Source organism: Grus americana, chromosome 6, assembly GCF_028858705.1.
Source record: "Grus americana isolate bGruAme1 chromosome 6, bGruAme1.mat, whole genome shotgun sequence".
NCBI lineage: Eukaryota > Metazoa > Chordata > Aves > Gruiformes > Gruidae > Grus > Grus americana.
The window spans coordinates 20653445-20679690 of record NC_072857.1 but is presented as its reverse complement, the minus strand read 5'-3'; the positions used below and the strand labels follow the sequence as shown (position 1 = coordinate 20679690).

The following is a 26246-nucleotide window of genomic DNA, read 5'->3' as shown; positions in this document are numbered from 1 at the left end:
GGGCCGCCGCCCGCTCCTGACAGGGCGCCCCAAGCCGCCGCCTCACAGCCCCGAGGCACTGCCCGCCCGCGCGAGGCTCGGGCACTCTCGAGCCGGACGCGACAGGTCTCTGTGCGGACACGGTGCCAGGCCGGGAGCGGGCGGGCCAGGCCCACAAGCTCCCGCCTTTCCAAAACCTGTGGAGGTGCCGCGGGACCCTTTCAAGCCCGCCTGAGAGGAGTCCGCGCCGCTGCCCACCTGCCGTGCCTCTTCGCTCCCTCCTCTGCCTCTCCCGGGGCCCGCGGGGCTCGGGCAGCAGAGGCAGCCCGCAGCAGCTCTGCGGCGCTGTGAAGGAGGCACCACGGCTCCTCCGCGGCACCTGGCGATGGAGCGCGGCGGTCCAGAGCCGCTGGCGGTCGCTGCTCACCAGGTACCGGGGCTGAGATTAGGGGCAGCAGGGAGGGGCGAGGTGGGAAGCTCTCCACGGCATTCACCTGAATTCTCCTTGCTTCCCTCGGCCCGTCGTTGCAGGACGCTGAGAAGGAATGAGGGGTGTGAGCGCTTGAGGGGCACCGCGCCCGGTGTTGGCGGACTTTATAGCCACCAGCTGCGTGAAGCGTACCGGGCGGGTCGGCTCTTCAGCCTGTGCTGATGAGCTGACAGCAGCTGCGGGTTCTTCGTGTCTGTTCAGTTTCCCTTTAACTCGTATGAGGAAGAAAGACTCATAGGTACCATGCAGGGAAAAAACCATAATCTGAGGGGCCATATTCTTGCTGTGCAGGGGAACTGTGGCTGCTTGGCACAGCTAAAATTCAGTCTTGCCGGAGGACCAGAACTTGAGCACCCAGCCTTCTGGTAAGCCCACCACTATCAATATGATATTGGGTGGCCCTTGCTGTCCCATGGGCCTGCAGCTGGTCCCTGGCAGAGAATGCATCTTGTTCATCTCTTCTGCAGCCACATCACATAGCTCACTAGCACACCTCCCATCAGGCATTTCCCTCCTCATCTGCAGTCCAAGTGCACCTTAAAGAGCAGTAATCTTCACACAGGAGCCATTTCACCTGTGTCACAATTTCTGTTGCCCTTTCTTGTCCTTTTTGGCAATTCAAGGTGTCTCTTCCAAGTGGGGAAGGGACCAGGGTTCATGACAGAGTCTTTGAGCTGTACAATGCACATTATGTTCATTTTCTTGTAACTGAAAAGAGGGAACTGGACTGCTCTAGTCCAGTGCAATTTCCTGTGTTCTGTGCTGTAAGTAGCAGAGAGCATTAAAATTTCAGGAGAGAATAACGGTGATGCTTCTGCTTAAATCAGTAGTGAAATAAAATGTAGCACCTGTAAGCCTATATGAGAAACAGCTGAGGGAGAATGTTACCTATAAAACTGCATGTGATAGGGAGGAGATAAGTAGGGAATAGTGGTTGGTTTGTTTGTGGTGATACAGAAATTTTTGGGACTGCAAGTGGAAGTATTTAATGGTAGATTCAGAATAAAGAAGAGTACTTGTCTTTTCATGTGATGCATAAGATGAGGTATTCATTGTCACATGATATTGTAGATGCTAACAGTATATATATATGGCTTCAAAAAAGGGGCAAATTCAATAAGTTAGTCTATTAAGGAATGTGATGCACCAAGAATGTATCTGCTTTGGGAAGTCCAGGATATGCAAACTGATGAAAACCAGGACAGGAAAGTTATTTGCTAACTATCTATTTTTCATGTTCTTATACTGTTCCCTAGGTACCTTCCATAGCCAGTCTCAGAAATGGGATACCAGGCTACGCTGGCCTTTGATCTGAGCCCATTTAGTACTGCTTAAGGATTAAAGGTTCCACTTAGATGCGTAGTCCTCTTTGAGGCACTTTTACGCTTGTCAGCTTATACAACTATCTACAGATGACTTAGATTTATTGGTCATTTAATTTTTTTCCAGGGGTATTAGTGACAAGTATCTGAGTTTGTACTACCTGCTTTATATGTTAAATAGGCTCCTGCATCCGTGAGATAATGGTTTTATTTTCATGGTAAGTACACCGTATTTTGTTTTTGTAGAACACAGGTGGGCATTTTCTTCATTAAATGCATGTTCTTCTTTTGAATTACACAATTTCATATTAAATACTGGTCTTCTAATGAATGATTCTAAAATGTTCTCTGACAGCAGAGTGGTGAGTTGAGGAGAGGACCACTGCATGATTATGAAGAAATGCCTTTTTTTTGAGCATTTAAGAGCTTTAATTTTTGAAGATACTGTTTACAAATTTGGTTTGCACCAGGCATTCCCACAGAAACTTTCTAGGACTAGGCAATTTTATAGTGTTGTTAACTATTCATAATGAACTAAACCATTAGATGACACACAAATATTTAAAATGCTGGATAAAACCTTGAATTAGAGCATCTTCAGATGTTGGCATACTTTACTAGTAACTCTTGAAATTGATTTCATTCCCCCGATTCAGGGGTCTGTTTTTACTGTCCAGTCATATTAGCCAAAATATTTTCAAAAATACTTGATTCATATTTCTGCCTTTGGAACATGACTAAAAAGTTCTTTGTTTAACAGCCTACCTCTGAGTTTATGTACATTTTTGTCCTTCAACTTCTTTTTTTTCAGAGAAGAATTAATTAATTACGGAAGATTATGGGTCAGGCATACAGGAATTAGATGACTAACTTCCCTTTGATTTCTTACTGAGAAAAATGGGATTTAGTTATCAAAATACCTCTACAAATCTGAGTCTATGACAATTCCTTTTGTTCTTCAATAGACTACATCTAAAATCCTTGTTCTCACCCATTTTTCTCATGTATAATATCATTGTCATCTTGACATAGGTAGAAACAGATGACCAGACAGCCCTTGTTAGTAAGCCCAGGAATAAAGGAGGAAACAGTGATCTGGCATCAGCTGGATTTAACATTATCAACTCTATCATAGGATCAGGCATTATAGGTAAGTGTATTTTTCTTCACTATGCTGTGTTCAGCCCTATTTATACATTCATGACTATCCAGTTTGGAGAATAACACTATCGTTTTACTTTCTGCTGCTGTTGATAAAGATTTCTCTCTATTTTTCTTTGCTTACTATGGAAAAATGCAGAGGTGTCAGCTGGGATCACATCTCACAGTGATAAACACCCTACAGCCTCTTTGCCATAACGATCAGAGAGCACTGGTTAGGCAGGTGCTGTCTGAACTTCACACCTAGGCAACACTTTGTCCACTAAAAATGGTCTTTCTGAGATTATTAAGCATGCTGGTCCAATTTGGGAGATTGATAGTGATTTTTAAAATCTGAATATTTTCTTATTTTGGTTGTTACAAATAAATATTTGGAAAGGTTCTTCTGTAATCTCTCCTTTTCTTATTTACAGGATTGCCATATTCAATGAAGGAAGCTGGTTTTCCACTAGGAGTACTGCTTTTATTTGGGGTTGCCTATATCACAGGTACTCTAAAAACAGTTTCTGTTGTAAAGTGAAAATTAATCTTGCAATCTGATCTTGAGCTTAATGATAACTTAAACAAGTATATGTATGCCAATAAAAATGACGAATTTTTTTCCTTACCTCACTAATCCCTTAAGCAGGTTAGTAAAAGTAGAGAATTATGCTGTGCAACATATAAAGCTGCTTTTTGTATGCATTTAATTTTTGTAAAGCTTAGTTTCTTAGACTAGGTCAAGGTGACATTTGGAAGAATAGCTCTTGTTTGTGCCTCGTAATCACCTGGTTTAGTCCACTGTTTTCACTCTAATTAAGAGACTGATCCTGGAGTGGGTTGTATATTGCTTTTTTAAATATACCACAGAATGAAAACCTTTGGTTGTACTATGATTTTGAATATTTTATTTAATTATCATTCATCAAAACAAAAAGGATTTATTTTCAAAAAGCGACAAGTTTTGAAATCACATGGTAAGTAAACTTAACCATAAGTAAATCCATTGGCATTAAAGGAGATTTTTTTTTATAAAGACTCTGTTGATTCAAGTCTTAAAATGACAAACCAAGTCAAGATGAATGGTACAAATTCTGTTGCCCATATGCTGAGCAGCAGTTGATGATTTTTATTGCTTAAAATGTCATTTAAGGGTCTGCATAAATGATTGAGGTTTGACTGGAGAGCAATATATCATAAGGAATATGTTACTTACAAATGGAAAATTTTCTCTATGGCTGATGGCAAAATACATTAATGAAATTATATCATAAACATAGCTGAGAAATTTCAGTTCCTTTTCTCTAGGAAATCTGATTTGTCCTTTGCATTTCTGAGTATTTTGAAGACTTTATAGCCATAGGCCCAGAACCTGTGAACTAAACTCAGCATTTTATTATGTAAAAGATGTGACTGAATATATCTTGCACAAGCAGATTATAACTATAATTACAACTTTTTGACTTGTAGCACTGAATAATTGGTGAATAGCTGTTATTTAGCAATTCTTACTGTATTTCATTTTAGGGGATGTTTTTGAATTGTATTGGGTGCAGTCCTAGATTGACAGACAAATACAATTTTAGGTCATTTAGTAATAAATCTTTTGCAAGTTTTGTGGTTGCTACAAAGACTTAATATTTCTTGTACAAGATCACCTCAGTATGCAACGTGATTGATAATGAGCACTTCTGTATCTCTGCTTTCGTCTCTCCCAGTTGTAGTATAATTGAATAAATATTGTGTAAGAATTGGATATGCTCATGGGAATCTCTGGATTGGCTTTCACATTAACAAACAGTAGAAATCTCCTTTGTAAAGACTGTGAAAATCTCAATTTTAGTCATTCTCAGAAGATAATAAACACTGATGCGGTTCACAAAAAAGAACTGTTCCTATTGTAGCATAAACTACAAGCTAAGTGAAAGCCAGATGAGGAATAGACAAGGTCTCGCTACTATCTGTCAAAACATCTGCACTAAGGTAATAAATTCTGTGCTGTAACTAATCTGGACTAGAAAATCCCATGGTGCTCAAATGAATACTAAAGAATAGCCTGACATAACAGCAATGTTTCGAACTGTTCTTCATAGAAAGTTGAGGTTCAATCTGGGAGTAATTCTGCTTGTAACATCAGCTCTGTCTCAAGGCACATTGCTTCATGGTTTTCCAGATAAATCACTTTGCATGTGTTTTATTTTAAAAGTATCCAATAAAAATGTTTATAATATTTTTATAGTAAACAATGGAGAAGACACAAAAGAGTAACTGCGCTTTATCTTTCACAAACTTGGATAAATAGCTGAGTAAAATGATTGAGAGTTGTAGCACCATGACGCAGGCAGTCCTTGCATTTGACCCTCTTTCGGGATATAATCAAATGCTCCATCCATTCAGGAGCCCTCTGCATTATTAATTGAATTTTCCTTTTTTTGGTTCTCATGCCAGTTCTCATTCCCTTTGACCATACTGGAAACCAATGAAAATGAATCTGTTTCTGCTGTCCCTAGTCGGGAAAACTGGAATTTCCTTCCAATATGAGCTTGTAACTCCTGGTTTTGGTTGATTGAGGTCCTTTGTGAGATTTCTGATCCCTGCTTTTCCCAGTGCCACTATTCACCTTTTTACAGACTTTTTTTTTTATTGAGTAGTGAAAAAGATGAGCATTAAACAGCCACAAGTTGGTTCATACTGTTTTTCACAGTAGTTTTATATTTTAACAGATTATTCCATTATATTACTGATCAAAGGAGGAAACCTCTCCGGTACCAACACCTATCAAGAGCTGGTCAGAAAAACATACGGTCTTGTAGGTTATCTAATTCTTTCAACTCTTCAATTTTTATATCCATTTATTGGTAAGATTACATAAAATATAAATGTTTAAGTTTTACAAATAAACTTTTTCACATTACTTCATTCTTTTACTGGTTAAATATTTAAAAACTCTGTAACGAATATACTGTATATGCCTCTTTCCTATAAAATAAATAATTAAAAATTACTTGGTGTGTTCTGAAGAATGGCTGAGGAAGAGTTCAATGAATTGGAGGACCAGAATAATATAAATGAACTGAAATGTAATAGAGAAATTCATGATCGCACATTTAAAAATTAATGACAAAAGTAGCTATAAGAAATGATTCTGTTCTAGAATGAGTGCCAGAGCACAGATTTGATGTGTATGAAAAAAAGTATGATGTTAGGATGTTATTGTCATTGGAGAAGCCACTGATCAGATCTTGCTTTTTATGTTGTGTCATTGCTCTTAAAAAGCATTAATTTAGCCTCATACCCAATAAACTACAAGGAAATTGGACAGTGAAGACCCCTTTGAAGAAGAAATAGTAAAAGAACAAACAGGTATAATCTGGGCAGGAATTAATTAGACTGGAAGTTTAAAACAAAGTGGTATTCTGAATCTGTCCAATCTTAAATAAGCTTGGTGTTTTCACACATGGGGCTGCAAGAGGTGGTGACTTGAGATACTAAGAGTCTGAATTAAGTGACCACACAGCCCCAGATCAAAATACCTACTTTGGGAATAATCAGTCTGAATTTATTACAGGTAGCTGAGATTTTTAAGGGAGTCAAGTTACTGTTACTGCAGGCAACAATGTTACACATGTTGACTTAAAGAATATAATTACTACTTCATAAAGAATATGGAAAAGAATTGTAAAGATCTCAGTGGAACTAGTTATGCATATATATGTGCTTGAATTTATTTCTGTAAGTAGTGTTAATGACTTTCAATTTCACAACAGTGAATATTTATACATTAGTTAAGGTCAATACCTATATGTATGCTGTCTAAATGGTGAAGACCACAAGTATATAGATATATTTTGTGTGTATGTGTACACACACATGCACACATATACACACTTCTAGTGTAGAATAAGAATGAAATATGAATGTTAAGGGCACAGTTATTCTTAATGAGAGGAAGGAATGGAAGTCCATATCTGATATCTTCATCTATTTTCTCCTCCTTTCTTCTGGTTTAAAGATTTTTCTAACTTTCTACATTAGCTAGGAAGTCCTGTGCATTTGATTGCAGGACTGATTATTAGACTAACACAGGAACTTTACTAAATAGAAACAAGAATTTGAAAATAAACTTATGAAGAATGCTGTTAGAAACAAACAATTTTAAACAGCCTTTTTTTCCTCTTCTGAAATAAGTTTATATGGCAAGTCAGTGCAATGGCCTTGCTTATCAGACTGGATTCTTGCTTAGGTTATACCTTTTGTTTTTAAAAAAAAAAAAGATAAAAAATAAAGGGGAATGCTAAAGAATTTTTTTTTATTTTGTTTTAAACTTGAAACTTAGAAGTTGGTGCTAGCCAGAATTCATACAAGAGGGATAGTGGCATATAATCCTGCAGTCTACAAAATACGTGTACTAAATGTTTATCAAATATTTTGTATTTGCCTTGTACTGACAATTTTATTTTCTTTAAGCTATGATCAGTTACAACATAATAACAGGAGACACTTTAACTAAAGTTTTTCAGAGAATTCCTGGAGGTAAGATACATTTAAAAATTTCAGAACGTGGAAAATGTATTGGGTAGGAATATAGCACAAGCATTTAGGGATTAGAGTCCTGTGACAGTCTGAAGTCCTACCTATTACTTTGCTTCTAAATTACTCTTAAATGTAGTTCGAGTTAAGAACTTGAAGCGTATTTGTATGAGTGGGTTTTTGTGAGTTTTGGGGTGGTTGTTATTTCGTTCGGGTTTTTTTGTAATAAGTCTTTCTCAAATTAAAAACTATAAATCCTAGTCCTTGGTTATCATTGGACTCTGTGTCAGTGAAGAAACCACATGCTTCAATGAAATGCTAAGCAAATAGGAGGAGTCTTTGACAGTGGTATATTTACAAGGTCATCATATTCTGTCATCTTTTTTGATAATTTCTATAATAATCATTTGAATACTGAAACTGCACTTTATCTAGTGAATAATTCTACATGACTTGCAAATAATATAATGGATTTAATGCTTACTTAAGCATATCTGTAATAGTTGGTCATGAACTGCATATGTAACTTCCAATTTGTCTTAGATATTCACTGCAAAACCAGATGTGGCATTTTGAGCTTTTGAACTTGTGCTCTTGTTACCCTTCCTCCACCTTAAGTTTTCACAGCAGAATCAGTTAAGCAGTGTGTGTGCGTGTCTGCCATCTACTTTAGCACAAAGCCAGCTAAGTTAAAACATTCTTCACTGGCAAATTAAGCTAGAAAGAACATGTCTGCAATGAAGTGGAAATTAGTATTTGTATGAACTGTTTGATTTCCACAGGAGGACTATTAATTTTTGGCAGTTGAAGCCTGCAAAGTGTGGATGCAGTTTTAACTGTCACACTCTATTGTTCTGTGAATACTTGATCAGGTTGGTAGGGACAGTGAATATCTAATAATTTATATACAGTACAACTTCTGTAATAGGAGGAACCCCCAGCATGGCATCTTTTCACCTGGCTGGTAGAATGCCTGCCTGGAAAGAGGTGGGAAAGCATTATAATCTCCCATAGAATAGAAGGAACTGAACACAGACTTTCCCTGTCAATTGCCAGTCTCTTTCCAGCCATGATTATTCAGCTAGCTTTCCTTCAAGCCCATGATTCATGGTAGCCTGACTGAAACTGAGGTATGTTTTATTTTAAATTGTAATTGGCTTGAAAAAACCACCAGTTGTACAAATAAATCCCAGTGATTGCAGGGAATACTATAATGTTGTTGTTGCCTTCATGTGGTAATCTCTGTTTTGCAAGTGGAAGCCAACTAACAGCAAGAAAGGAGGTGCTCAAAAGAAACCTCAAAATTTACTTCTTTTAGGATCATTCTTTTAAGTATTTGTATCTTCAACAGCACAGTAACTCATGTCAACACACAGTGTCAAAAAATCCTGAAGAGTAAATGGCAGAAAGAAGTAGTAGAATGTTTTCCTTGCAGTCTGTCAACGTTGACCCAGGCATGATAAAAGAACTTAATACTAATCTATATGTAGAAAGGCCAGACTTCCAGAGTTTGGTATAACATATCCCATATGTTACGCATTTGGTTTCAATTTGCAGAATTCTTGTGATTATGCATGAGCTGTGTATGGCTTCCTCAAGGTTAGTTAACGCGTAGTTTTTATTTCACTGTTACTTAGCTTGAATGAAGGGGATAAAAGCCTGGTCTACATCAGAGTTTGTTACTACTAGCCTTTCAAATGTAACTAATTTATTCCTTATTTCAGTCTCTTAGAGAAATAAATTATTTTCTTTTTTACTTTAGTTGGACCAGATAATGTGCTTACTGACCGTCACTTCATAATTCTTCTTACCACTATCATCTTTACCTTGCCTATATCTTTGTATCGAGATATAGCAAAATTGGGAAAGGTAAATCATAATAGCAGTTGATTTTTGGTTTACTTTTCTGTATGCGATTAGAAAAGAAGTGCCAGTCATAACTTAATGTATTTGAACTCAATTACATCTGGCTACAGCGTGTTAAATACTTTAGAAGTTCAGACTATCTTCTATCCCAAGAAATATCAGAAAACTTGGAACAGTTTAAGCAAAACTTTGGTCTCCATATGAGTAGCTGGAATTTTTCTGTCTACTGCTAGTAGAACTCAAATTTTATAAAGCACTGGGTGATACAGGCCTTGAAATGCTGAGCACTGTTGATTAGAAATGTTTAATGGGCATATCACTTAAAATTAGACAAATAGTTGCAATTGCCTAGTTACTCAAAAAGAATAACAAAAGATATATATAGGACAAGCTTTCTAATTATAAATATTTGATGTGTGATATTTAGAACTTTACTTGGCTGTTAATTATTTTTTTACAAAAAGTATATTATGCTGCTAAGAGGACAACGTTTCAACAGATTACTGACTGAAGTCATGTTTTTATCTTTACAGGTATCTCTTATTTCTCTGATTTTAACCATCGTCATCCTGATTATTGTGATGATGAGAACAGTAACATTCAGTCCACAAGTGTGAGTATTCTTATACTTGCCACAAAGTGAATTTTTGATCACATGTAATCTGTTATTTCACTATTACATATATATGCATAGTTTTGGAACCTGGCTGTCTTGGGAGAGATGAATAATTGAAAAAATGAATCAGTATTAACAATAATACAAAATGAACTGCTAAAACAAACTTTATCCTTTTTTTTCTTTTTCTATTGCACATAAGCAAGTTTAGAAAAGTCTCAAAAAACCTACAGATTAATTGGAAGTTGCAGGTGATATGACAAATAACGAGTGGCTCCTGAATGGGCATGTGAGGTTTTGTCATTTGAGACATTTATAATTTTGCCTGTTATTGTCAGATGACCTATATTTACAATCTTAAAATAGCTAGTATCTTAGGAATATTTATTTTTCTGTTAATATAATGATGTCATCATAAAATTTGAATACAAATAATGAAAAGACAAAGGAGAATTCAGTAATAAAAGCTATTCTGTCATTTGAGAAAACAACCATGCAAGCATGTAAAACTGTTGCTAGCACTCAAACTCTGAAACTTTGGACTTTGGAGTGTTCTGGACAATTTAGTACAGATGAATGTGTGTTGTGGCAATATTTTTATAACTATATTGCAAGAAAATGTTATGAATCTATTATCTTTCCTTCCTGGCCTAGAAGGTCTGCCTTTTTCCTTGTCCTTTAAATGTGAAGATATATTAATATAAGACAACAAACTCTATTCCTGAACGTGCTTTTTTATTTATTGGAATAGCTTTATACTGTATTTCTAATGTTTCTGTAAGAAGTGGATTCTTCCACCATGATTGTTTCAGCAGTGTCACGCATAACTGTTCATTTGTCTTGCTGCTGTCATATGTGGGTTAATTGCAGGGCATTCATGTTTAATGCTAGGAAGATGGCTAGAATAGCAGTTTCTAAAGTTGTAGCAGATGTTGTCTATCATCCATAAAATGATGCACTCAGTGTGGGACTTCCCCCTCCATCTTTCTGAAGCAGGATGTTTCTCATACTGTATGTTACAGGGGTATTGAAAGAGTAATCGCAAAATCCTATCAAAAAAGGAAGAAGCTGTATATAGTGGTTACTGATGACCTTGTTACTATGGTAACATTTCTTCTCAACAGTTGTGATGCACTGAAAAATATGGAATGCATGGTTTTGTTTTTTCTTACAATAAGTAATGTTGGGTTTTGAGTGAGTCTTGAAGTTTTACTTTTTAATTGTTTAGAGACTTCCATTTTTGCCTTTACACTTCTTGTTTTCAAAAATGTCTAGCATGTTGATAAACTGTTAAGCAGAATTTTTTGCCTCACAAACATTCTAGCAATGTTTGTTTCTACTATTTTTACTATTTGTATTTTACAGTTAGAAATAGACATGCTTTAATTATTAAAACCCTCTTCTATTGTTTTGTTAATGATATAATGGTATGCCATCTCTTTTTTTGCAATGAGAATAAAGAACACTAATAGATTTTAATATGGGTCCATCGTAGTATAATAAGTGAAACAATGCATTTACTGTGAATCTCATTAAAATAAAATAGAAGTTGAAGTTTTCAAAGATGTTTTAAAAAAATTGTCATTATGAAACACAGTCCTCGGATCTGTCATATAGGAAAAGAATTTGTACGCTCCTAGATAAAGGCTTGATTGGGGCCAGGAGACAATATTTAATCCCTACGATTGTTACACAGCAGAACTGATTGTATGCTTAGTTTTGATGACAGGTGACTGTCTAGCTTGTTCTTGGCAATTCCATGATTTTCCATTCCAGTTCTTAACTAGCCTTTTCTTGTGAATTCTTCCTAAATGTGTATCATAGGTCTCTCTTACTATATTCCATGTTGATTGCTTCTTGGCCTAACCACAGTGGATATGGACAGCAAACTGTTCATTCTTTTTCAAATGCTTAAAAAACAGCTGTAAAGAGCTGTAACTTGTCCCCCCCTTGGTGATCCCTTCTATAGACTAAACAAACACAGTTCCTTTAGTGTTTCTCCTCATTTCCTGTGCTACTGATCATTCTCAATGGCTGCCTTAAGTTCTCTGTAAAGTGATATAGTGGTGCCCTGACTGTCTATGATATTGCCATTGAGGAGCAGAGAAGAAAGATTGATGTATCTTACATGCAAAGTGTCTTGAGGTCCCTCTCAGCTGTATCTTTTGGGGATTGTCACACTCCTGTTTATGTAACCTAGGTTGATGTTTGCCTCTTTGGAAAATAGCATGACATTGTGGACATACGTTGAGTTTTCAGTCTAACAGAAGCACCAAGCCTGTCTCTGCAGAATTGCAGAGCTGGCAATTTTTCCTTTCTTTTACTCTGTTCTCATGAAGTTTGGGGGTGTTTTGCTTGTTACCCCCTGCCCTGTTCTCGAGAAGCCTTTTTTCCCCCTGCATAACTGTAGAATTTGTCATTACAGAATTGAATACTACTTTATCAGATAATTTCTCCATTTACCAACATATTTATGGCTTTTCTTTTTTCACCCTGCTCTCTAGCATGCTTGTGTTAACTGCACCATTTCATGCTTTCTGTTAAGGACGTTTCTTACTTTTTGTTTCACCATTCAAGTTACTGCTGAATTCAAAAGTGCTGGACTCAGGTCAGATTCCACTGGAATCCCATTCAGATATCTTCCCACTTCGATAATTACTCTGAGTAGTAATCAGTTTTCACTTACCTTTTAGACTTTTCAAAGTGAAGATTGCTTCTCTTTGAGAGGTATAACAAGATTATCTGGGAATGATAAAACTGTCTTTTTGCTTAAATGCAATTCATGTTCAAGTTGAAAGTTATTTCTATTATTTGGACAACAGAGACTGTTGTATTTCCTAGAAACCTTCCGCAATGTGTTAGACCATCAGCGGAACAACGTTATTACTGGTTTTAGTGATTTGATGTGCTTGAAACTGTAGGCTGAGAAACAGCAATTATAAATCCTTGGAGTGTTGCTTTTTTTTTTAGTTGCTTTGGGAATGGAATGCATTGTCTGGGGACATATAGGAATGTTATTTTCTTGTTCTCAGGAGAAAAAAAGTATTTATGATGAGGGATTATTTGTTTTAATTTATTTCCTCTTCTGACAAATATGGAACTGAGATACTTTTTTTCTTTTTTAAATTTTGCTTTTGATTAATATCATCCATATGATTATTGTTGTCTGAAGGACATAATGCACCTGCAGATAAAATCCATTGTTCTTGGCCCAGAGTTTACTCTCAATAGTTTAACGCGTTGGATAAAAATACATTTTGATGGCCCATTTTTTCCTTTATTTCCATTTGCTTATAGCTGGATATTTTTCTACTGTAATCAAAAACAATGGGTGAGAATTATCTGAAACTATAAATGTGCAGTATGTTAATACTGCATAAAATAACTTTATGCTTCAAAATTGAAACTAACATTATAAGCTACATAAAAAGCAATATTTTATGTAGCTTTTAAAGATGGATCATTTTAATTTGATGTTCTTTTGGAACGAATGTCATTATGTAAATGTCTGCATTATACATAAATCTCTAGGAAAAACTTCAAGAGCATCTGCTACACATAAATAGGATGTGAGAATTACTCAGCTGGCAGCTAATCACAGGGATGAAACACCAAGTGTTCAGGAAAAAAACTTGAAAGCAGAAAGTTGATTCTTTCCTTCATATAAACAATCCAATAATAAGCAAAGATAAACTTTAATGTGTGCTGAAATTAAAAAATAAAATGTAAACTACCATATATTTACAGAACTGCTAAGTAGTTCATTTAGGAAGAAAGAGTTAAAGCAGCTGTAACTAAGTGGGGATGACATAGAGCTCTGCCTTGTCTGTGTTCTTTAACAATGAATATGACTTTGATTAATACAAAATTCAAGGCTGATGTGAGCATTGCTCATTTTCTTTCCATTATATTGATAAAAGTTATATTCAGCATCTATAAACATTTTCAGTATCTTTAAACTTTGAAAGTTTAAACAAAAAGTGAAAAGGTATTTTACCTTAAAATAGAATTGAATTGAAATGTTACAATTAGTTTCCTAAATGTCTGAATCATTGAGTTAAACCTGAATTAATCTGCCATGTGTTCCTGGATTATTTTGATAACTGCTGGTTTGCACCTAAACTTGGTGGTTTGTAACTGAACTTCAAAACAATGGAAGTCTTTTGCTCATTCCAGCATATAGCTCCCCTGTCAAACATAAGACTTAGCTTCCTCTCTAGAAATTAACTTTTTTTTTTCAGTCAGTGTTTCATACCTGTGAGCTGGGTTCAGATTAGGGACATATGTTTCTCTAGCCTTCCTTAGAGATATTTTGCTTCTGATGGACTACTGCTGTATTATATTTGGCAGCACTTCTACATAAATGACAGAAAAGATTTTTGCATAGCATGGATCTTAAGATTGGGAATATTATACTTTAAATGTTTACAAGAAGTAGAAGATATGCTGGTTTAGACTGCGAGACAAATTCGTCCAACTCTTAGTCGTGATCTGGATGTGAAATGCCTTTTAATGTTAGGAGGTCTTAACCTTTGCCTGGTTCATTTGTTCTCTTCCTTTTCCCTTGTTGTTATGTAGATAAACATGAATATTTTCAAAAAATTTTTGAACTCACTGGGTGTTTATTATGCTGTACTTCCCTTAAGTATACTGAAGATTGAGTAGGGTCTTATTTTCTTAATCTCTGGGCTTTCTTCATTGCTAGGCTTTACTACCTTCCTATGGACAGTTCTAATTGTCACTGTTGTCTTACTTTCATCTGAGACTTTTTCTTGCCTGGGATCTCCCTTGGAATGTCTTACTATTTTTGTTCCAAGAATACAGCTATATTACCTCTCAGCTTTTACTTTGTGTTACAACTTCTTCTATATATGATAGACAGTACAGCTCTCAACAAATGCATTTAGTATCACAAATCTATTTCTTCTGTTTACTTTCATTGTATTTCATCTAACTACTTCTTCTCCAGCATGAAAAAAATCTTTGTTTTCATGCAGGCATAACTTCTGTTTTTCAAAACACATGCAATGGTATATGACTTGTAAGAAATAGTCATATACTGTTGCATACGTCATCTGTATGACATTGCGGTCTGCTGGTAGTGTTCAAGTCATGGATCTGAAATTCTTCCTCCATTCTGCAACTAGAATAGAAGGAATTTATCATCTTATGCTGCTAAATAAGTAGGATTTTGTTCTTTTGGATTTTTTTCCCCCCAAATAATACTCCTAATCTGGTTTGTCATTGATCCATAAAGCAAAGCTATATTTTGGTCTGTTGCATATTGCTAGTGCATGAGCAAACACTGTACAAGGGGAAAACTAGCTCCTGTGATTTTTATTTTTTTTATTTGATTATTTGACTACCCTATTCAAACTATTTCAACTGAAATTCACATGCTTTCTACATTCCATTTCTTAAGTCTCTATTATAGGAGCTTATAGCTATACTGTTGCACAGGATGTACCATTTTCACAAAAATCAAAAGTGTTTCAGACAAAAGCATTCTTTATTTCTGTGCATTTTAAAAATATTTTGGTTTGTATGGTATTAGATAATCTAAGTGTTAATTATTAATAGAGTAGGGTAAGGAGACTCAAATTCTGTGGTCAAAGGATAATAAATTTTCATTCTGTATGTTTGATATCAGAGCTGACCTCTAGTGGTTATGGTATGGAACAGTTGTAACAGCTTTCTATATTCTGTTTTTATTTTGGAATAGTATTGTTTTTTTCCAATCAGATATGAATGTTTTCTTGAAAAATAATACATTCAAAATTATGAATGTGCATTGTCCACAGATATCTCTAGTGATTTGAAATCAGTGGCATCAAGTTAAGGAAGGCTACTCTATATAAGGAACTACAGCAGCTATAGTGGGTTGGAACTCCTATTTCACAAGACAAATACCAGATATCTCTATTTCACCCATAGTATTTTTAAATCTACATGCTGATTCTGCGAAAGTTTTTGGAGGGCAATATTCAGCTGCTTAAGACTAGAAGCAGTATGTTATAGTAGTCAAGACAATGTACTGCATCTGAGGACAAAGAACTGAACTTGATTTTTTGATGCTCAGGTTCTGTTCACTTCAAACTGAAGCTTAGCAACCACAGCTTAAGAGCCAAAAATGTGCTCTAAGTCTGAACTGAATGTGCATTAGATACTGTAAATCTGGGTTTTTTAATATGGAAAAGGAAGGATTGACTATTTGAGCTCTCAAGAAATAGTAAGATATGAGTTCTGAAAGGGGAAACTGCAACATCTTTTTAGGTTTTTGTTTGTTTTGTTGGGTTTTTTTAGCTGGTGGGAGTGGAGTTTAAATATTTGAAAGCAATAAAACCTAGCATAGCATGCCACTGCAGCTGTCAAAACTGGCTAATTATCACCAGATGGAGGGAGAGACAAAGCTGCCATTGTTACCTTCCCAGAACTGGCATGAGTGCCCTACTGCTTTCTAGGGCAGCAGGAAAATAGCAGCTAAGGCCTCAGGTGGCAGCAGCTCTCCCTCTAAATAAAAACAGAGCAATCAAAGTTAGCAGCAGCCAACTTTTTAAGAGCAAGCTCTCTCTATTGTTGCTTTGTCTGTGCTTTAATATTACAAATATAACGTTCAATTGTGAACTTCATTTGATATTTTTAGCAAATTGTAGTTCTGGAAAAGGATGTTTCATGTCCTTCCCCTTCATTTTGATTCTTTATTCAGAGAGGAAGTTCATGCAGCAAATGGATTTTAACAAAGATTGCTGATTGTTTTCTGTGGTTCTCCTCTAAGACTTATAATTACCACAGGTCCAGAGTTGTGGGTGTATTAGAGGAGGAGATGTGGGGGATGTTACATTCTTGCCTGATTATAAAAATCTCCTTATACTGTCTTCCACTTTATCACCCCTTTGGGAACTAACAGAAGCCCTTTACTATGAGGAATAGTTGGAGCACATGTAATGAAAGGCAAACTGCCTGACTTGATTTGTAGCCTAGAGAGGAAGTATGTCTACACTGCATGGATTACATGTCCAAATTCAAAGGAAGAAATTGCCTCTAGTCAGAAGAGATTTTGGGTTGAGATAACCTTACTCGGAATCGGTAACAACTTTTACCTTCCCTGTTGCTGTTTCTTGGTATATGATGACTTGAAGAGTTTATTTACAAAGCTGGTCACTGAAACAGGCTGACATTTTTCACTGTAAAAACTGGTTACAGAAATACTTTAATCAAAACAAGGAAGGTAAGAAGAGTATCTCCCTGGTTTCAACTTAGTGTTGATGAACACTGTGGCCTACTTCAGAGAGTTCTGGAGATCTGAATAGCAGTTCTGTATCCCAGCATAGTATTTTAAATTATATTTTAATAACTGATAGTTGAAAAGAGGATAATCTATTAAAACAAATGTCTGTTTTAGACCCAAGTCAGAAAATGCATGGATATTTGCAAAATCAAATGCAGTACAAGCTGTTGGGGTGATGTCATTTGGTAAGTAATTTTTTTTTTGTATTTTCAATATTCGGATCAACTGTTAAGAAATTATTTAATATTTTGGACCTAGAAATTGCATACTTCTAATTTTAATTTTTTTATATTCATGTTCAGCTGGTTTAGAAACAAAATGAAGTTGAATTCGAGTCATCCATAGGTGAATTTAACTGTTAAGGTTTAAGACATTATCCCCATCCATTTCCCAGATGGCTCTAGAGGCTATTGCCACTGTAGCAGAGACAGCAGTGTGGCACATGAATCCAGCTCAGCTGTCCAGGTGATCTTAAAACATCTCCTGCACCAACAGGGTTAGTCTAATTGATAAACTGAGAAGGCTGTGATTGTTCTGTGTTCTCTTGGATAACCTCTAAAAGAAAAATCTTAGACTGCAATGCATATATCCACTAGAGAGTGTCTGTTGCTTCCCATTTCTCACAATGAACCATGCAGGTGAGTCTCAACTCAGCTCCATTATCCTCATTCTAAAATCTCTTCCTCCTTGGAGGATCTGGTATATTACTTCTTGTTAACACTGTGCTAATCTGAGGCCTTCCCATGCTTGCTGGTACCTAAAATGGATGTCATAGGAAATCTGAAAGTAGCAAATGGTTCTATGGATTTAAAAAATAAAATCTCAAAACTGCCATTGGGTTCTTAAGCAAAAGAAGTGCAGTAAGAGGAAATGGAGGTGAGGAGGGTGGGAAATGGCATGGCATTTTAGGGTAATGTAATCAGAATCATCTCAGGATAAATATAAACCTTCATCAAATTGCCACTCATTGCAGGATTAATATTTGTCTTTAATAATGAGTGGATTCAAACTGTGCTGTGTCTCTCCTACCTCGGAATATACACTCTGTAAATTTATTTTATATGCATATATGCATGAATTCATACATTTGCTTTAACTGTCATGTGTGTTTCAGCATTCATCTGCAACCATAACAGCTTTTTAATATATGGGTCTCTGGAAGAACCCACATTAAAGAACTGGTCTCGAGTCACACATGTGTCTGTCTCACTCGCTGTTGTTATCAGTGTAGTGTTTGCTGCATGTGGATATATGACTTTTACAGGATACACAGAAGGTAAACTGCTCGGTCCCTCAATTTTGGTGCTTGCTGTAATCCTTACATTTCCACCTTTCTGTCTGACCGTTGCTGTTAATACTCTAGTGATTGTAAAAATGCCAAAATAATACTATGTTTGGACAGAAATAGTTAGCACATTCCTTGTAGTTACCCAACAATCAAAATGGGATGCCAATAGATATCAGATTCCCAGGTGTAAGCCTTACTGGTGAAAGTTCCCTTTGAATACTTCCATGATCAAAATACTTCTGAGGACTAAACATCTATAATTTAGCCACATGGTCCACTAGTAGAGACCAGTAAGAACAAAATTTGCCTTGATTTTTCCACAGGGTGCTGGCATATATTTCTGTACATGTATCTTTCTCATGTATCTTTTCCTGTCTGTGTGCTAATACAGCATCCTAGCTCTGACTTAGAGATATTCACTGTCTTTACAACAGCTGTTCTGCTGTAACTAATCCTACCATCACCTCTGTGATTATATGTATTTATACATATATGTAAATTCATATACACAATGTTACAAATACTATTTAACATCATTTTGTCAAAGTGGTAAAGGTGCTTTCCGAAGAGCAAGGCATAAATATGTTAAGTGCATTAGCTTCTTTAGGGGAAAAATACACATTTCATAAGAAAGCAGATTTTCTGTTATTTAATAGCGCTGTTTGTAGGAGAATTGTAGGAGAAGGCTTCCAAGCTTTTTCCTTTCCTGATGAGCAGCAGCATGCAGTTGAGAACAGAGGAATTGTAGGATGGGAGTTACTGGTTGATCTGTCCTTTTTTCCTGCTTCCAGTGCTGTTTTTGTGGAATAACTTACTGTCCTAGATGCAACTGTAGCTAGACTAAGTGCAAACTGGCTGAGATACTTCAAGTACAGAAAGCTCTGACTGCAGCTATCCTTTAGCATATGACTGTACTGTAAGCAGGTTCCATTTTACCTTCTGGCTCTCTGGTCAAAATCTTTTGGCTGTTTTTCTCTACAGTACACCTTGTTGCTTCTTCAGTGCCGTTGTGATCCTAAAAGTAGTAAATCATAAGACAGTATAGTAATTGAGTAGAAAAGACCTGACAGATCATCTAATCACTGTCATGCAGTGTCTCTTGTGCCTCAGAGATTTATTCCAGATTCTTTCTGGTAAACGCTAAGCAAGATGATGATTTGAATTCTCTAGCAAGGCTTTTGTTGTTAGATGTAAGAAGATTTGCTAGGTAATAATCCATATGTTTATAATGGGCTTTTGGAGTCAGAATATTTGAAATTCTTCACTGCAGCTTACTAGCTGTGATTAGATACTATCAGGGAAGTGTAGTGCTCCAGAGGTAATTCCCTAGTTTTCCTTGTGTAATTGTTGTTGTGCTAGGAACTACATTTTTGAAGGAAATATATCTTTTGTATACATGCTCTCTTTCTGAATCTGTCACATTTATTTAAACAAACACCAGCATCTCATACAAGATCTGCAGTAAGGGAAGATATCAGATGACAAACTCCAATGTGAATATGTGAAAATATTTTTTTAAAGATAAATGCTGCTTGAAACAAAACCACTGCTACTAGTAGGATAAGGTGGAAGTTCCTCCTGGATGTAATTTGTGACTGTAACTATAGTTTCTTGATATGCGTCAGGAGAGGGGATCAGAAAGTCTCAATTACTACACTAACTCCAGTAACTTACACTTCAATTTGCAAATAGGCAAGTGACGTGAAGTTCAAACTAATTTATGTTTTGCTATGCCTCAGGAGATATATTTGAAAACTACTGTAGAGATGACAACCTTGCTACGTTTGGAAGGTTTTGTTATGGAGTTACTGTAATTCTGACCTTCCCCCTTGAATGTTTTGTGACCAGAGAGGTAAGAATTTACTGCATTCTCCCTTTAACAACGTCGATATATATTAATATTCTCACGTTATTAATACATATTGTAGCTGAAGTCAATGGTTGATTTGTAATAAAGATCAGCATATCCCATCCTGCTGCATGCAATGAGTGTGGGGTACTAGTTGTACTGTTTAGATTCTGGCAATATAATGTCTTACATTTATTATAATATTATCCAATATTATATTAATACTTAATATCAGGACTTCTTAAAAGTCCAAGTTTGGCATAAGTGCCACTGTTATGTTGAGAATAGTTGAAAATATTATATTTATCATGCTTACTAGTTTTACTTCGTGAAAGGATCTCCATCTAGGAAATCCATCTGTTCAATAAATAATTGTAAGTGGTTTTTATTCTGTAGTGGGCAAATGAGAAGAAAGTAAGTATACCCTAAATCCTGCAAGTATAACTAAGTCAGTCTTACAAGTGTTCTGCAATTTTGATAATGCTTGTTATGAATTATTTTTGGAAGAAGAAGAAGAAGTTTTCTTGAAGCTAGATAGGTACAGTTCAGTCAGTGTATTCTCTTTTAGTTTTCTAAGGTTAGAAGATTTGGAATAAGCTGTTTATTAACATGAAGAGCAAAATCAAGGTTTAAAATTGTGGTTCTGTTTCAGGTGATTGCCAATGTGTTTTTCCATGGGAACCTCTCCACGGTTTTCCATATTGTTGTGACAGTAGTTATCATTGCTGTGGCAACTGCTGTATCATTAGTGTATGACTGCCTTGGAATAGTTTTAGAGCTGAATGTAAGTGAACCTCTTTTATTTAATAAATCACTTTTTTATAAAATGGAACCCTGAAAAATCCACAGCTGTACTGAAAATCTTATATAATTTGACATAGTCAGTAGAAATGTTAGTAGGAATAAAAGGAATTATTCACTGCTTCAAAATCAGATAATTAAAGGAGAAAGGAACTTCAGGAAGTAAAATTCATATGGTTGGGGAGGGCTTTTAGAACAGTTCTGGAGATATGGCAAGTGGCTATGACTTAGCAAATGTATGTAAACTGCAGTGGAAATCACTAAAATAGTCATCTCAATTGCATTACAGGACTGAATCTAGCATTTCTTTCTCTAATACCTGCCTCTGAAGTTGGCAAATTACTTAACACTGGGGCAGATCCTAATCACCGCCTTGTGCCAAAGGGACAAAAAACAAAGAGGGGGGAGAAAGAGCCAATAGTAATGAGACCACAGAGACAGTAAATGGAATTTTTCCCTTCTTTGGACTTAACAGGGAGCAAAACTGAATAATATCATAACCTGAGTGTATGATTTCTAGGAGGAAACTGCTTTGTTTACCAGTAAATATTCCTGTGGCTGGGATTGCCCCGTAGCAGAGCTGGAGCTTACCAGGCAGGCCACAGAAGGCATTTATTGACTTGAACCAGTTTTAACACATTTATGTAACTTCTTTCGGTTGGCAGGAACTGCTGTGTAGTCTACTTGAGTCCTAGAGTACTACTAGTTAGCAAAGTAAACTTACCAGATGAAGTCAGTCTGTTTTGGCACAGAATGTACATTTAATCAAAGGAAATGTTTAAAAAAAAAAAAAAATCCAATCTGCTTTTATGATAAACATTGTTTGTCTTAACAGTTTACCTTCAATGTCAGGTCAGCTATTTTGAATAAATAAAGATGATGTGGAAATATACTCCAGGATACAAAAGTTAGATAGTGGAGAAAATTTTTAAAGGGCAGCCCTTGCTTCTTTATAGAAATATTTTAGAATTGCCTCCTTATGTCCCTGTCCATGCATTTATTGACCATTTCAAGCCATGTATTGCACGCTTACTGATGGAACAAAACAGAGGGAGCTGTTCTTTATGCTACATGATACACATGTACTTGTGTGTACATTATGATACATGTACACTGTTCTGATCCACAGTGCAGTTTATCTGCTAACGGAGCAGTAATGAGTGATTTTGCAGTAATGACTTAGCAGGTTGTGCTTGCACTAATGTTGTAGAACAGGTCTGAATATTCAGATATGCTATCCAATTGCCCTCTATTAAAAATAATTACCTACATAGTTTCTTCTCAGTTAATCCTTTCCAAATTATAACTAGCTCAAAATAAACAATATTCCTATTGGTTTGGTCAGGATGCGTGTTTCCATTAAAATTTCTCATTCATGGCATCTGGTAATTTCTTTTCCATCTTTTTTTCTTCTGTTTTTACATTACAAGTGCAGAAAATTCACCTGTGTGTATATATACACACCAATAAAAGGATTTAAATGTGTGCATACGTACACATATGCCTATTCCAGCCAAATAACCAAATATTGGTATAATGAACCTAATTAACTATGTGTGCCCATATATGTCTATATATGTGTTTTACATTTATTATATGGTATAATATATTAAGAATAAATTTACACCAGGGAACTGCCAGTGAATCTTTCTAGCATGAATAAATGTGTGATTCCTATTTTGAATTAAATTGTTTTAAAATAATCACTCAAAAGCAAACATTCCATTGATGCAATATTTTTACCCAGAGAGGCCCAAGCAGTTACTCAATAGTCAAGCTGATAGCTTGATTCAGTTACAAATAGAAGTTGATAGCCGGGCATTTGAGTGGCTAGCTCATATCTTGTAGTTTGGTTTTTTTTCCTTTTTAGGAGAAAATTTGACAATACAGCTGTACGTATTTATTGGATGTAATCGTTATGCTTAGAAAGATTGTTCAGTCTTGATATCCACCAGTAGAGAAAAATGAATTGGCAGTCTTTACATGTGGAAGATCATCTGTCTTCTCAGCAGGCTTTCTGAGACAGCAGAAGAGCTGTCTTTTGGCTTTTTGCTACAGATGAGATTTGCTGTTGTTTCTCTGGCTCTGCTTACTTTTTTCCTGCTTTCTGGTTTTAAAACGAAACACAAGCCATTGTTTGCCCTGTGGTAATTCCCCAGGGAAACTGTTCAGTCATGAGAGTTGGGTCCAGGGATTTTGCTGTGCTATTCTTTTACTGGGATGCTGATTTGTGTTGTTTCACATACTTAAGAGTTTTGGGTTTTACAAAGAGGATACTTTGTGCATGTACCTTTTTTTGATGTCTGTACTGATCGCTATTTACAGGTTCTACCATAAAAATATACAAAAGTTTGTACAAACAATGATGCACAGATATTCAATATGCTGTATTACTACCTCACCATAATTAAGTTGAAACATAGTGTTTGTTAAGCACGTGACAAAGTAAGTGTTCAAAATTTCTGCGTAAAAATGCTCTCTTTTGGTATGTAACTTGTGTTAATCTGCAGTGACTTTACTATAAAAAGCATTTAAGCAGGTGCTTTTTATCTGCCCCTATCTAAGAGAGTGTTTAAAGAGGAGCTGAATTTTTAATAAGGAACAGGTTCTGCTATCTCAAAGGGAGCTTTGCTTTCGTAGGGAAGTCAACCTAAATCAGGTCATAAATGTAGAAATTGATCAGAAGTCTTTGATCTGCTACATGATGTTTCCACTTTTTTTTTCTTTAAGGCAGTATTATATCTAGACTCCTACATGGAATGATCTTAAATATTTTAAGTCAGTTACAGTATTGCAGAACTGTGATGTTTGGACTTCTACTGTACTTCTGAAGCTGAGAAACTTCTGGTAATCAGATTTAATAGTACTTGCAACATAAAATATTATTCTGTATTAGCAAAGCATTTAAATAACTCTGAATTATTTAAAATAGTTTTACAGATATTTTTGCAAGTTATTTGTGACTTTGAAAAGAAGGTTTTCCATATAGCAATACCAGAAAAGGCCTCTATTTTCTGGCTTTACTGTTGCATCAGTCTAATCACAACCATTAAAAAATGTAGGGTTTTGTTCTTCATGTCTTAATATACATGCTTATGAGGGTTTTTTCTATTGTTTCCCACACACAGGGAGTTCTGAGTGCTACCCCACTTGTTTTTATCATCCCAACAGCGTGTTATCTAAGGCTGTCCAAAGAGCGATGGAACCATTCAGATAACCTCATATCCTGCCTGATTCTTGCTGTCGGTGTGCTAGTGATGACAGTTGGGTTTGTTTTGACTATCTTGCATCCCCAGGAATGTAGCCATGGAAAAGAAATGTTCTACTGCTTCCCTAGTAATGTTTCTTTTCACAACAGTACACTTCCACCATAGGTAGCATGCCAATCTCCAGACTAGATCAGGTACGTCTCGCAGCGAGCCATACCTGCCAGTTTAAAGGAGAGTGGAACAAAGAGCTTTTATGTTTTGGTATGCACTAAGAATTTTAAACTGTGTAACTGTATTTACATACTTGGTTTTATACTCCCATCCTTTTCCAGACAGGACTTAAGTTTTAGCTGTTGAAACAGAAATTCTCAGAGATGCCTTTCAGTAAAGATTACTTGAATAACTTGCAAACCTATCAAAAAAGGCTGCATTTTTTTAACTTAGTCTGCAGTGCTGTTTAAAAGCTATAAATTAAAAGTTTAGGAATGTAAACATCTCCCATGTTTCATTGCTGTTGTCTGGTTTTTATTCATTTTATAATCTTTTACTATATATTTATTAGTACACTATAGTGTGGAGGCTTTTTTGAAGTCCTGAAAAAAAAGTGTGTCTGGGTCTCTCTGTGCATTAAACTTCTGTTGTTAAATTGAAAGACCCCTACTAATTCTGTCTTTGATTTTGCAATAACTGTCCTTTTGTGCTGAAAGCATCCCTTGTACTGACTCTTGAGTCAAGGGCAATTTTGTATTCTGAATGAACTGTAACTGATACAATTCAACTGTAACTGTTACAATTTGTGGTCTTCTAATTAAAAGATATTGCATTAATAAATCCACACAGATGAATTTAAAAAAAGTAAACAGTCTTATAAAAATTTCAAAATTGACAGAGAAGAAAATGATGTGTGTAACAAATGCAGCTGGATTCTTACTTTTACAACCCTATTTATTATTTCTGAAACTGGATTGAAACATTGCTATATGCCAGGCCTGTGCAGCTCAAGCAAATTCTGTAAGAAAACATTCTAAACTTGGTCATCATTCTAGTCCTCTGATTCTTTTCAATATATGGCTATTGATTTTGTCCTGTTTTGTTAAATCTTGGTGATTTGTTCTCCAAAATTCATTTAACATTAAGGATTCATGTATGTATGTTTATATATGTACATATATATAAAAATACATGCACACATATGCCTATAGAATAGGAGTAATTTGAAGATGAGAATGAGTAATAGGAGTATCTTCTATATCAGCGCTGGGATTGTGAAAATGTTTTGTTATCAAATCAAACTGTGTACTTTGAGTTGTTTTTTGCATTATTGTGATCATTGTGGTTCCTTTTGCCAACCATTCCTTGACAACTAGATGGATAATGCTACTCCACTTTTATGCTGCTGAATGAGGTGGTGATGGTTTTTGTCTTCAGTTCACCCTGCATAACAAAGCTATTTCATTCAAGACTTCTAGCTAAATAGATCTTTGAGCAAGGATCACTAGGTGGTGGTAATACTCATAATACACTTTTTGAAAGCAGAGCTTTCATGGTAAGTGTTTTAAGTATTGTTGCGTTTTTTGGGATGGTGGTGGGGTTTTGTTTGGAAGGTTTGTTTCTAAGTTGTAAAACTATTAGAGAGAACTGGGAGTGTTATTCTGCTTTAATTTCCCTATGTAGAGTCAGCTTTGAGGCTGATAATTTATCTGTTGTCCAGGTACCTGATACTGTTGACAGAGAATGTTTTTCACCAGTTTAGATCCAGCAATAGCTGATTTTCTTAGCTGTAGGTGAATAGTTGCTGGATTCCCCTTCTATGCCACATGGAGTTAAATAACATTTTCTTGTCAGCTATTGAGATCTTTCTGATGAAT

The 26246-nt window shown here is 35.9% G+C and overlaps 1 protein-coding gene across 1 annotated transcript; it reads left to right on the top strand.

The window, feature by feature from the left end:
• The first annotated feature begins 364 nt into the window (after positions 1–364).
• SLC38A11 (solute carrier family 38 member 11) lies at positions 365–24543 on the top strand. Its single transcript, XM_054830381.1, has 12 exons — positions 365–409; positions 2824–2941; positions 3366–3440; positions 5655–5789; positions 7399–7464; positions 9224–9330; positions 9861–9940; positions 17346–17416; positions 18346–18507; positions 20259–20371; positions 21021–21152; positions 24298–24543. Exons 1-12 carry the CDS (start codon positions 365–367, stop codon positions 24541–24543), a joined length of 1350 nt encoding a protein of 449 aa, XP_054686356.1.
• The last annotated feature ends 1703 nt before the right edge of the window (positions 24544–26246 follow it).